Source organism: Cryptomeria japonica, chromosome 8, assembly GCF_030272615.1.
Source record: "Cryptomeria japonica chromosome 8, Sugi_1.0, whole genome shotgun sequence".
Classification (NCBI taxonomy): Eukaryota; Viridiplantae; Streptophyta; class Pinopsida; order Cupressales; family Cupressaceae; genus Cryptomeria; species Cryptomeria japonica.
The window spans coordinates 612,400,573-612,414,682 of NC_081412.1; the positions used below are offsets into that span (position 1 = coordinate 612,400,573).

The 14,110-nt window shown below is 37.5% G+C and overlaps 1 protein-coding gene across 1 annotated transcript; it reads right to left on the reverse strand.

Moving 5' to 3' along the window:
* Nucleotides 1-12,442: 12,442 nt before the first annotated feature.
* On the reverse strand, nt 12,443-13,361 carry LOC131855760 (early light-induced protein 1, chloroplastic-like). Its single transcript, XM_057978275.2, has 3 exons — nt 13,133-13,361; nt 12,988-13,041; nt 12,443-12,904 (listed from the first exon to the last, which is right to left on the reverse strand). The coding sequence occupies exons 1-3, from the start codon at nt 13,259-13,261 to the stop codon at nt 12,560-12,562; spliced, it is 528 nt and encodes a 175-aa protein (XP_057834258.2). The 5' UTR covers nt 13,262-13,361; the 3' UTR covers nt 12,443-12,559.
* Nucleotides 13,362-14,110: the final 749 nt, after the last annotated feature.

Here is a 14,110-nt window from a genome sequence, read left to right on the forward strand (position 1 = left end):
CATGTAAATCTACTAAATAATTGTATTGGCTTGATGGTAATTGTCTATAATCATATAACATAATTATAGAAGAATTAGATAATAACAATTGGATAAAGTGAGTTGAGATGTCAAAGCCATAGTCATCATGTTTTTAATGGCAATTTGGGGTGAAAATTTAAAATAAAAAATTCGTAAATATGAATACTTTCTCATTCCCAAGAATGCATGTTTTATGAAGTATTCTTATAGGGTGAAAATTTCTAAGTGATCGATAGGCCTTAATGGAGATGGTAGGGTTCTTAACAAGTTAAGAAATTAATATTTCTATTGCCTAAAAGTAATGTTCAAAAACATTCAGTCTTTGGCTAATTAAGTATTGCTCTATATGAGATTTTGATTCATATAGTTTTTTATTATACTTAAACAAGTAGGTGACCTTTCCATATCACCTCTAAAATCTTATCATGTTAGACAACAATATAAGCTAAAAGATAATTCTACTAAAATAACCTTGTTGTAGTGAATGTCCTTTTTGGATATTTGTAGCATAGTTATGTATAAGAAATACAAGATCTGTGGAGCTCAAGTTAGAAGTTAACTCATGATAAAGTAGAGGGTAGCTTGTGTAATGTCAACCATTGTGTAATATTCTTTTGTTATGGTCAATTGTTAACTGTATGTATTAAAAAAAAAATAGTGATGTTTTGGGAAGTGTTTTATTTTTTGGGGGGCATGACATTAGGTATCTATGCACTAGGTTGCAACTCTAGGGAGCTCTAGGAATTAGTTGTGCTTTGGTATTTAGTGTGTGTCAAGAAACATGTAATCCACTTTTGGAAAATTTGAATATAATGTGGAAAATAAATTATTTTGTGAACTAAATTTTAGAGGCATTACCTTAATTTAATTTGTTTTTTTGAAGAAATCTAGAACCAAACAAGAACTCTATGGTTAAGTTATAGGGAGAATGAAAAAGAAAATTAGTCTCATTAATTAGGGTATTGGGCTAATTTTGCATCCCTACCGTACAATTCCCATAAAGTCTATATATATATATAGACTTTATGGGAATTGTACGGTAGGGATGCAAAATTAGCCCAATACCCTAATTAATGAGACTAATTTTCTTTTTCATTCTCCCTATATATATATATATATGGTGATTTTGTTAGAAGAACATTTGAGCAAAAGAGTGATAAATTGTCATGATGATTGATACTATATAAACTTCATCCCGTTAAATTCTTGAGAACATACTTCTTGTAAATGTTATGTCTTAAGTTACGATTTTTTTCTGGGAATGACATATTTGGCTATACAATCTTAGTGCTAATCAAGAATGATGGCAGTATGACCTAGAATACTCTTGACTAGAATTTCGCTTTAAGATTAAAATTGCACCTTTAAATCATGAGTTACTTGACCAAATTTTAAGGTCTTAATCACTTATTAAAGTGGGATTAGATAAACTCATATAAATATTACTTTATACACTTTGAACCTTGGTTAATATTATGTGATGGGATATGTTTTGCTGATAAATGTCAATTCATTCAATGCATATTCAATACAATTTTTTGACAATGGTATTTATGTTAAATGCATTGAATTGTTACTAGAGTACAATTTACACCATATCTATTTTTCACATTTATTAATTATAACTATTGACTACACTAACTATCCAGATTCGTAAAGGATTAAAAATTGTTAGGAATAAGGTGTCTCAACCTTGGATAATTCCTATTCTTATTATTTGTTTTGTAAAATGTATTTCTTGCAAATAATGTAATTAAGTGTGAGTGTACATGTCTAGTTGGCATGTTGATGTGTCACTCCACTTGATGTGTCGGCATCTTGAATTGTGTGTAAGGAGATCATGGCTGAAATAGTTATGACAAATTCCTATGACACGTAAGAGCTATTTCTAGGAGATTTCAATGACAGATGAAGACATGAAAGACATGTGGCAACTGATAAAGTTGAGTACTGTACACTCTTCCTCAATCGTGGGGTAAAACCCTAATACGGCTATCTTTGGAAGTTGCCCTAAAAAGGAAAGCGCATAAGCATTTTTTTAGGGTTATAGACTATGATACGAAAAGAGTGTATTGTTGGTATGATATCATGCTACTGGATTTGTCTTTAAGTGTCGATTGTCTCCTGAAAGAACTTGCATTGCAAGTGTGTTGTAACCGTTATGTTGAAGATAATACATTGTGCAGGTTTTGGAGTGTTGGGGTTTTTTACCGAAAGGTTTTCCCCAGGGTAAATCATTATGTCATTCTCTATTTTCTATATGCATGGTATATGGCTGCAATATCTTTGTTAAAGTAGTTAACGAATCTGAAATTGTAAGGATTTAAAAGAATTTGCACAATAATTTCCTCTAGAGATTAGTGTAGGAAGCTGTTTTCGCACCTATGTTTCCTTAAAAAAATGTCAGGAACAGGAGCAGGAGTAGGAGCGGGAGTCAGAGCTGGAGTTGGCGCAGGAACTAGTTTAGGTTTGAATTTGTCTCCCACGGGATCTGGGAGCCCAAGTGATCCCCCCCTGACCCTTTGGATGGGGCCTCAAATGATACCTGGGATGGTGGTACCAATACTGCCAATGGTTTTTCTATCACCTCCGACAAAATTGGGGAGGTTGAGGGCCCCAATAATAAGATTCCCTCTGTGGAATGCAACAAGAAATGGCCTCTCTTTTTTCCTCAAAGCTTAAAGGTAAGGCCATTTTTTTGGTACCGCATAAGGTTGACCGGGACTCCGACGCTTGCTCCTTCTCCATTCCGAACAGTATTGTTGATCGGAATATGGCTCATATGCATCTAATCTTGGTTGGAAAATTTATAGGCCCACGTCCAAATATTGAGGCTGTTTGTTCCTAGGTGGCGAGGAAATGGAAAGGTAAAGGTCAAACTGATGTTGTGGCTATGGCTAGTGGCTTCTTCTCCTTTTCATTCTCTTGTGAAGAAGATTTTCGATCTGTTATAGCGGGAGGTCCCTGGATGCTAGGAAAAGCCTCACTAGCCCTTAAAAAATGAGAACCAGGGTTTAATCCCAAAGACCAGGAATGTAATGAAGCCCCTATCAGGGTCAGACTTCCAGGTTTACCCATGGAATTATGGGGAGAACAATGTTTTGTAGGTATTGCTGCCTGCTTCGGGGATCTGATCTCTATGGACCCTATGAATGAAGCAAAAAGATGACTAGTCTATGCCAGACTTTGTGTTAATGTCAAATAGTCCTCCAACCTACCTTCTGAGCTAGATCTCTTCTCCAAGTTCGACAAATGGTGCAAAAAGTAGAGTATGAATCCATCCCCTTTGCATGTTTCCACTGCAAAAAAGTTAGTCACTAGGCTAGACAGTGCCCATCTAAGCCTAAGAAGGAATGGAGAAAAAGGAATGAGACGCCCCTAGAAAAGGTGGATGCCCTGGCCCTAGTGCCTCCATTGACTATTTCAGACTCTGTTCTGGTTGTCTCTTGTCCTGAACTAGTCATTCTCGCTAACCTTGACCTGGCTCAATCTTTCTTCCCTCTTCTGTGAATGCCCGCTACTCTGATGGTGTTTCCCGAACCTCTCCTGGATCTACCCAGGATATTCACATTCAGTTGATTGTTGATATAGATAACTCTTTTGAGTTGAATCCCCAAACTAGCCCCTTGCAAGATCCTCCTCTTGAGGACCCCACTCCTTTTATTGAGGTCAAGCCCAAAAATAGAAGAAGGAACTCCCCTATTGGCCAAAACACCCCATCTCCTCAAGGGGTCCCAACCAAAAACAGATAAAGAGTGGATTGTGGATTAGATTCAAGGGGGCTGGGGAGACTTTCTAATGCAATTAGCAGAGATAGACAGAGTCAGGTTGCCATTACTGATGGAGCCTAGAGAACTTTACCAGAAATGGGGATGGGATCCCCCCTCATGCTAAATGAAGGTCATCTCATGGAATATAAGGGGATTAAACAACCCCCATAAGCATGACCTGCTATCTAATTTGGTCAGAGATCACAAGCTTGATATTTTTCTTGTCCAAGAAATGAAAATGCCTGGTAGTAAAGTGAAAAAGCTGAAACTAGCATTTTTTGGAGATTGTGGTATTCACTGCATGGATGCTGATGGTGCTTCAGGTGGTATCACCACCCTTTGGAATCCAAGACTACTATGTGGTAAGGTGCTCCTCTCTTCTCCCAATCACATTGCTACTAGATTCTTTAATCTTAAGGATGGATCCTCTTGGATCATTTCCAACATCTATGCTCCTAATGGGAGATCAACTAGGAAATCTCTATGGTCTTCCATTTTCCATGCTCAATCTTTCTTCCCTAATGAGAAATGTATCCTTCTGGGTGATTTCAATACCCCTTTTTCTAATCTGGAAAAATCTGGTGGTTTGCTAATTTCTATTGATAGTAGACAAGACTTGGCTGACATAATTAACTCATTGAGCCTTTTAGATCTTGATCTTATTGGGGCTAAATTCACCTGGTCCAATAGAAACAGTGGGGAGGATCTTATTTAGGTCAAGCTTGATAGGGGTCTTATTTCTCCATATTGGCTCTAACTGGCATCCTACAGACTTAATACCTTAGCCTATGGTGGATCAGATCAGTTCCCCATCTACCTCTTAATCTCTCCATTGTTTGGAAAAAAAGCGTACCCCTTTAGATTTGAGAAAATGTGGCTCATGTCCCCAGAAATCCAAGCTAAAATTTTGGAGTGGTGGAATATTGATATCTAGGGAACGACTATATTTCGTATAGCCAAGAAGCTTTCCAATGTTAAGTCTAATATCCAATGCTGGAATAAATCCACTTTTGGCAACATCTTCAAAGCTAAAGAGAAGCTCAAACTCGAACTTGTGGAGGTTCAAGAGCATATCCAAGCTTATGCATTTGATATTGATGTATCGCATAAAGAAATTGATATTTTGACCAAATTACATGATATTATCTCCAAAGAAGAAGAATTTTGGAAGTAGAGATTTAGAGCCTTATGGCTCAAAAGTGGTGACAAAAACACTAAGTTATTTCATATGACAACTCTTAAGCACAGGGCTACCAACAAAATAAACAAAATTTAGATTGGGCAAAGATGGGTTGATAAGCATGATGAGATTTGTCAGGAAGCCGTATATTTTTTCTCCAATCTACTTTATGTAGACGACCCCCTGGATCCTTCAGCTCAGATTGAAATCAAGAAGGAAATTCCCTCCATCATCTCTATGAACATGAACTTGGAGCTTACCAGAATCCCCTCCCCTGAAGAAGTTCGCAATGTTGTTTTCTCTTTTGAAGGTAACAAGGTCCCCAGACTTGATGGCTTCCCTCTTTTTTTCTTTCAAAACTTTTGGCATATTATTTGATCTGATGTGGTCACTGCTGATCAAGAATTTTTTAGATTGTGCTCTCTTTTGAAGGAGATGAACGCCTCCTTCCTAGTTCTCATCCCAAAGAAACCTGACGCCTGCTCTTTTCAGGATTTTAGACCTATTAGCCTTTGCAACTCTATTTATAAAATTTTCACCAAGATTCTTGTGCTCAGGCTTACGCTTTTCATCCCCTCTTTAATCTCTAAACATCAAAATGGGTTTGTACTCAGGAGACAGATCCTAGATCTTGCTATTGTTGTTCATGAGAACATCCACTCCCTTTCTAATAACAAAAACCCAGGTTTTCTCCTGAAACTTGACCTACTGAAAGATTTTGATAGAGATAGCTTCATCTTGATTATTGAGCAATGTGTTTCCACCCCAAAATTCTTTGTGTTGATTAATGGATCTGCCTCCAGTTTTTTCTCTAGGTCTAGGGGCATTCGACAAGGGGATCCTCTATCCCCTTTCCTTTTCATTCTGATGAGTGAGGCTCTTAGTAGACTAATTCAAAGGGAGGTAAAAAATGACAATATTATGGCCTTTTGGCCCTCCTCTCAAGCCCCCACTTTCTCTCACCAGCAATTTGTGGATGACACTCTCTTGATGGAGGAAGGTTCGATCAAAGAAGCCAAGAATTAAAAAATGACTCTGAATATATGTGAACATGGCTCGGGGCAAAAAATTAGCTTGGCTAAAATCTCCATTTACTTCTTTAACACCCCCGAGCACAGGAAAGTTAAAATTGCCTTGATTATTGGCTAAAAAATTGGAACTTTGCTTGATTCCTATCTGGGCCTTCCCCTTTGCTAGGGACTGACTCTTGACTCTTTTTGGGCGAATCTTATAGACAAATTCTAGAACAAACTAGCTGGATGGAAAGGAGACTTTCTAAGCCAAGTTGGTAAGCTCCAACTTCTCAAAGCCTCTCTTCAGAGCCTTCCGATTTATGCTATGAGTCTATTCAAAATCCCAACCAAAATTGCAGATAAATTGGAAAGAATTCAAAAATAATAATTTATGGACTAGAACTGAATCCAAAAACTTGATTACACCTTGTGGCTTGGAATAAAGTTTGCTTGCCCAAACTCATGGGAGGTCTAGATATCCACAATTTGAGAGAATTCAATAAAGCCCTGATGTCCAAGCAGCTATGGAGATGTCTCAAGGAGAATAATGAATGGATTAATATATTCAAACTTAAGTACCACATCCCTGATATCCAAAACACTCTGGAAACTTATGAGCTCCCCAATGTGGTTTCTGATTTCTAGAGCAATTTCTTTGGCTCCTCCAAAGTTATCTTGCATGGTTATAGATGGATGCTAGGTAATGGTACCAGAATCAGATTTTGGGATGACTCGTGGACCGATGAGGGCCCCCTATCGAACTCTGTTTGTGCTTCCCCCTACAAAGAATTATGCCTCATAAAAATTGGCACCTAGGTGGCTGATTACATCATAAATGGAGAATGGTTGGACCTCTCTTCTATTGATAATGATCTGAGACCTATGCAACCTTGGTTGAATTGTATCCACATCCCCCGCTCTCAAGGGGAGGATGAAGTTTTTTTGGAACTTCTCCTCTTCTAGGAAGTTCAAAGTTGTTGATGCCTATAAGTTCATCACTAGATCCTTCTCCCCCCCTATTGGGCAGGTATTTGGAACAAACTCCTAATTCCTAAAATTAACATCTCTAGTTGTTTATGCAGGGCAAGATCTCTACCATCGATAATCTTTGCAAAAGAGGTATTTCTCTCTCTAACAGATTTTTTCTCTGTAAAGAGGCGGAGGAAAATGTTGGCCATCTTCTGCTGCATTGCGCCTATGCCAAAGATATCTAGAATTGCTTCCTTAATATTTGGAACATTGCCTGAGGCTTTCTTGTTTCTACTCAGCGAATGTGGTTTGAATGGAAATGCCCTTCAGATAATCAGGCCTTAGGTTTTCTTTGGAATTTATCTCTTCCTCATATTGCCTGGGGCATTTGGAAAGAAAGAAATAATAGAGTTTTCAAGGACTTGGAAACTCCTCCTTTTGTTGTGGTTGTTAGAATACACAATGCTATCAAACAGAACTTTCTCCATGCCTACCCTAGTAGAAAGAATGACTCCCCCATTCCTACTCTCCAGGAGGATTGGGATACTATCAATCGATGGCAAATTGATTGGAACATTACCAACCCATTCCACAAAACCAAGCAGTGCAGACAAAATGTTGTATGGCATCCTCCCCCTATGGTCTGGATCAAAATAAATGTGGATGGGGTGGCTAAAGGAAATCCTGGGCCTCCTGGGTGCAGGGGAGTGGCTAGGAATTACTCTAGTCTACTGGTTTCCATGGTGGCACTCCCCCTGGGCATGTAGACTAACCACTATGCAGAAGCCAATGCTGCCCACATTAGGCTACACATGGCTAAAAGAGAGGGGTTTACTAAAGTGTGGTTGGAGTCCGACTCGCTAAACACTGTAAACTACTTGTGTGGTCACACAGATCCTAGCTGGACAATTGCCAGCCTGATCAAGGACTATCGAAATATAATTAATGATCTGACAAATTTCAAAATCTTGCACATATACCAGGAATTTAATAAAGCGGTGGATCTACTAGCCAATCCAATGGTGGGATACGTGGCAACCAACTGGTGGAGTAGCAGGGATGCTTTCCCCAAAAATCTGTGAGATCTGGCACGTAATGATTATTGCGTTAATCAATGATCCCTCATCATGATATGACTAAGCTGATAGTGAAACAACTCTTTCTGGTTTTCTCTTATCAAATGTCTAGAAACCTCCTCAGTGACTGGTTTTCCTATCTCATTGTGTTGCTTTTCTGCTACTATTTTGATATCCTTTCGGTGTGGCCCATTTTCTGTGACTGGTTGGCGATAGTGATATATTATGTGGCGAGTAGGAGCATAATGGGAGGGGATAAGAATAGAAGAGCCCTCTACTTATGAGAAGTGGAAAAAGAATAAAGATGTCTGGTAGGAAGTCATCGATGGTGGTCTTGTCCCCTACCTGGACCAACTTCATGGCCCCTCTCCTTTGATTATGGAGGCCTTTGTTAACGAATGAATAAAAGGTAGTCTCAGGGCTTATCGTGTCGAATATCAGATTGATGAATCTTTGGTGGTGATGGTCACTGGTCTAGCTACGACTGGAAGAAGGTTTTACAGGGATAGAAAAACTGGGGAGGAGGACTTGTCGAGTTTCTTCAACAAAGACAAGGAGCGCTCCAGAGTCACCAAGATGGTCGATGGTGGCCATAATAGAAAAGACCTCATGGTCCCATGGGCTGACATGGCTAAGTTTATAATGAGATATATCACCCTTGATGGAAGGTATGCAAGTATCTTCTCCTACCATTTCACTATTTTAAATCATTTTTGCCATGGTAAAATTATCTTTGTTCCCTACTATCTTGCCTCCTCCCTGGAGAATAGCCTCAAAAATCACTTGGAAAACCCTAGCAACCCTTTTTTGCATGAGGGACTTATCTTCCTTATCATTGAACACACCAATTCCCTTGAAATTGTGCTCCCACTTGCCGGTATTGGTCTACCAACCGAGGTCCAAGACATCTCTGATTCAAAGATGGACCTGGATGATAGTGGGGTTCCTGTTGATGACCCTGAATACGAACCTGTGGATGAAGAGGAAAAGATGGTCACTCCTGAGACGCTCGAGAGCAAGAACCCCCCCAAATGGGTAGCTAGTAAATGCAAAACCAACAACAAGCTAATCTCCAAGGTCGAACCCCTCACCAAAAAGAAAAAGCTAACGGCGAAGGATCACAGCCCGAAGATTACAGACCAAGGGATTAAACTCGACATCCCTATCAATGTCCAGAAAGATAATCAGGGGAAAGATGGTAGTCTGATGAATCTTGTCATGGAAGCCACCAGAAGCCAGGAGCGCTACTGGAAGTGGGTCAAGCGTGAAATCGACACCCTCAAGATGGAGGTTACATAAATAATTGACATTTTCACTGCTTTCCCTAAACCCAGCAAGCCGAAAAAACTCATGATCATGACTCAAAAAATCTCTCAGAATGTGGAGGTAATGAAATGTAATCATGAACAAAGGATTGATAAGGTGGAACAATCCATGGCTGAGATTAAGAAAAATCTCAAGAATTTGGTCGACATTAGTAAAGAAGCCATGAACAACAACATTGAGGGGCTTGAAAAGATCATTGAGATGGTTGCTGATTATAGATCCTTCCATAGTGATCTGGTGAAAGATCTTGGAGGAGATGATGTGGCTGCTGGAGACAACAAAATCACTAGACCCAATTCCAGAACTAGGAGCAAAAGCAACAACAAGGGTACCTCCAAATTCATCATGGAGGAGCTTGAGGAAATCAACAAGATTTCCATCCAAAAGAACAAGGATCTAGTGCTCTCACTTAACTGAGAGATTTTTTCCTTTAGCTTGTTTGTCTGCATTTCTTTTGCCTTTGTTTCTGTTTGGGGTTGCTCCCCTATTTTGCTGTTGTTTCTTGCTGGATTGGTTGTTGGTCGGCTATTGTAAAACTTTAAGTTTCCAGTCCTTGTAAAACCTGTTTATCCTTATCAAAAACTATCCAAATATGTCTATGTTTCGGTACGTTTTCTTGTTGGAAACAACATTAATATCAAGTTGTTGGCATTGTTATAATGCATCTACAAGAATTTCAGAGCACTCGTTCTTCATATTTATCATCGTTTATCTATCTATTTGCAAATTATTTCAGTAACAAAAAGAACAATGTCTTCCACAAACACAGATCGGCAATTAATTGTCTATGCTCTTTTCCTGGCAAGACAAGTAAGATTTTGGACTGAAATTCTTTGTTTCAAATTTACAATCTCTTTTTTCTCATATAGAGGCTATGCAAGTAAAGTGAGCTATGCCTACAACCATGAATTTTTAAATGTTATTGCTTAATTTTCTTTGGCGGTTTCATTTCTAGGGTTTTATACTCTATATCTTGTTTTTGGTGGATTCCATGGCCACTCAGATCCATGGATGAATGGAATATTTTTTCATATTGTATTTGTTGTCGTAATTACAAATGAAGGCAAATGTTAGTTTTAAATTTATGATTAATTGTCTTTCTGTTGTTGTTGGTTTTGCAGTATTGTTCATTTTCCTTTCTCTGTTGCAAAAATTACAAAGCTTGAGATATGACAAAGTAAGAAATGGACTCTACTACCTCTCCTCTACAAGTGCTTGGGTAAGATTAGGTAAGTGAGTCTCAACCAGTAGCCCTTGAGACTCCAGAGGCCATCCTTCAGGCACGTACGGCCATCCCTCCTCCTTTCCACTCGCCTTCACTGCTGAATAAGCTGTCCCTTATTTACGAGGCGAACAATTCTCTGTTGTTGCTGGTACAGAGTAATCCAAACTTTCCGGCCATATGCGTAGTTGGCAATCGTTTCTGACTGTTTGGATGTGATTCTATATATATGTTTTCATCAATAATACAGATGAACACAATTACTTTTAATTGTTCACACCAACTGTTATCTTTGAATATTTAATTATTTTTCTATGGGCTTTACATGTGTAATTACAATTTTATTTTAAGAAAGTACAATTTTCTTTAATTTATTGTGAACTTTCAATCTTTGTTGGCTAATTTAGTTTCAATGTGTATTCTTATCTGATACATGCTCGGTGTTGAGTATTCATTTTTCGAGCATTCCTAGGAATTTATTTCCAAGGAATCCTGTTGTCTTCTGGTTTTCAAGTTTTCTATTTTTATGAGCTGGTGGAATATAACGTCGTGCACGTTGAAGAGGCTGAGTGTAAATGTCAGAATTCCTATTTATTTTTGCTTTTGGAGTTTCCTTTTTCTATGAACTACTGGAATATTGCTCGTATGTATTTTGAAAAGCCTATGCATAAACAGATTTAATCAGTTTTTAATTTTGTAAATTATTGTTCAGTTTTTTGAGCAAACTTTATCTCTGGATGTCTGATTTTCTATTTCTTATTGTGATATTTATATCCTCCTATATTTTTATATTTATAACCTTGATTCTCTTGAACAAATATTTTGGTTTCTATTTGTAATCAATTTCTAGATAAGCAGAAATCATTCCAGATTTGAAATTTAATTCATGGCTAAAATGAGGGTTTGTAAAGCATTAAAAGTTGTTCTTAGATATTGCTTTTCTCTTCTTTCTAATTTCTTAATTAACAAAGGGGTAAAAATTTGTACCTAAATACTACATGTATTTTCTTTTTATGCTTTACCTATTGTTCATATTGATATATCCAACATCTTAATTTCTTGCATTGCAATAAAAAACACTTTTCAAAACAGACAAAAAAACATAAAGATATCTACAAATTGATTCCCCAATTCAAAACAATATATTTAGTTATGTAGAGATTCCACCATTCAAATTAAAAAACAATTATAGAGCTAGAAATTTAAAATTATCTTCAACTACGAAAACAATAGAAAGTACAACTTCCATATGAAATGATAGATATGTTATTTTTCAGTAATTTTGGTTACCACTTCAAATCCAAAGTATAAGCAAAAAACTAATACTTTTACAAGAAAGTCAATGCCTCTAAAGCCCACTAAAAATTAACATATTTTGAAGGTATGCATACCATGACTAATTTTTACAAACTATTTTGTTGCTTCTTCATTCCCAAGGATTCTTCTCCAATTGATATTTCAATGTAGGTTTTCATTTAATTATTAATTTAATTTTAATCAACAATTACTTTATCTATCAATAATTACTCTATCCAATAATAACTAAACACATGAATTTGACGCATTACGTCCCTTGTTGTTAAATATTTTCGATCTGTCAATGCATTATATATCCCTCTTCTTTCACCTGGATCTCCATGTTTCTTACTATCATTCAAAACATAGCTTTTAATATCATGCTTACTGGAAGATACTTAAATTCTTGCATTGCTTTGAATTATTTTGAACATATTTGAAACGTATAAGAGCATTTAAACGCTAAGGAGTCTTATTGCATATGTTGTTTAACAAGCTTTCATAAAATAGTTACGCGCAACTCATACTTTCTTTATAGAATAAGGTTGAATTTTTTACAAGGTTTTGTACAATTAAACTGTATGAAATGTTAAACAGTACAAGAAAACTCCACTGGAATATGTAATGCCATGTGAGAGCTTCCAATATTGGAGCTTATGTTTGAATAGGAATAGATATTAAGGTGTTTATACAAGCGGTCCACCCTTGACGTATTCAGTGAAAGCCAATGCGAGGAGGCCGAGCATAGCAAAGCGCCCATTCCACATTTCTGCTGTGGATGAAAATATTGGCTGCGACGTGCTCTCCCTCGATATTCCATTGAACAAGGGCACCAGTGTCCCCACCGTCATTAATCCTGCAGTTAACGCAAACCACGACAGTCCTCCACTATTCAATTGCGACAACAAATCTCTTCCGCTGGCCACCTCCACTGCAATGGCCGACACGAACCCCAACATAGCCGCCCTTCCATTGATGATCTCCGGCGCAGGTCCTGAGAACGCAAACAGGTCGCCAAATTTCGTACTCACCTGAATTCCATATTTCCTATATCAGATGAATTGTCCACATCATATAAATAAACTATAAATTGGCCACCTAGAGCGTTTCTTACCTTGGTAGAGCTTGAAGGAGAAACGCCTTCAGTAGCGGACGTTTCCTTCGGATCCTGATCCGCGTGCCCAAATAAAACGCATTAGCCAAAGCTGCATAAGAATAAAGAGCAAAATAGCTAAACGAACAACAGCGAAATAACAAACCTTTGCCATGCACTTGACTTTGAGGCTACTGTTCGGTAATCTACTGGTTCGACCCATACTATTCCTTTGGACTGCCCCGCAGTTAAGGGCTGCGGGCGCTTTCATCATCATTGAAGCCACAGCCGCCATTGATGAGTGCTTGCTTAGAAAAGATGAATTCTGTGGGAGTGTACTTTACTTTTGACTTTCTTAAGAATGATCGGATGTGGTGGTGTAAAATTGGCTGAGTCAGGGAAGCCAATGATGTGAGTTTACAATCCCGTGGGTGAAAATATGAAAACGTGGGTGTTTGATTACCGGCAAATTTGTTGAGGTGAAGTTTCCACACATTAGTAGCCTCCCAAACGTGAAGATTCTACCGATTTCTCGCCCACTCAACGTGGACATAGCATACTCGAGTTTCAGGTTGATTTTATTTTGAAACTTTGCTTAGTACTACAGTGTTTCAGGGAAACGAGTTTAGAAAGATATTTTGGTAATTTGAGTTGTTATTGCGACAAAAATTTGAGATGTTTTTTGCGAATTTTTTTTCTGGGAAGCTGATTAAAACACGCGCTCTGTCATAGTCACCGTTCAATAGGTGAAGCTTATTTTTTACTCTTTTTTTTCGGTTGTTTTATGGATCTCCTTTTGAATGAGAAAGGTCGGTAATGATATATGCTTCAAGATATATACTTGTTTTCTTTCTAGCTTTTTTTTGTTTTCTTGTTGTATGGGTTTCTGTTTGAATGATAAAGGTCCCTAATGATATATTATTCAAGATGCATATTTTTATAATTTCGTAGGATCAAAGTTAATAAAAAAAATAAAAATAAATGTAGAATTCAATCAATAATAATCATGAGTAAATAAATCAATAATTCACTTATATATAGATGATCGATAGTTTGACTTTAATTTATCATCTTGATTGTAAATTTAATCATGTGATTCTTGTAAAGCCAATAATCTGCAGTTGTAAAATCATATCAAGATTTA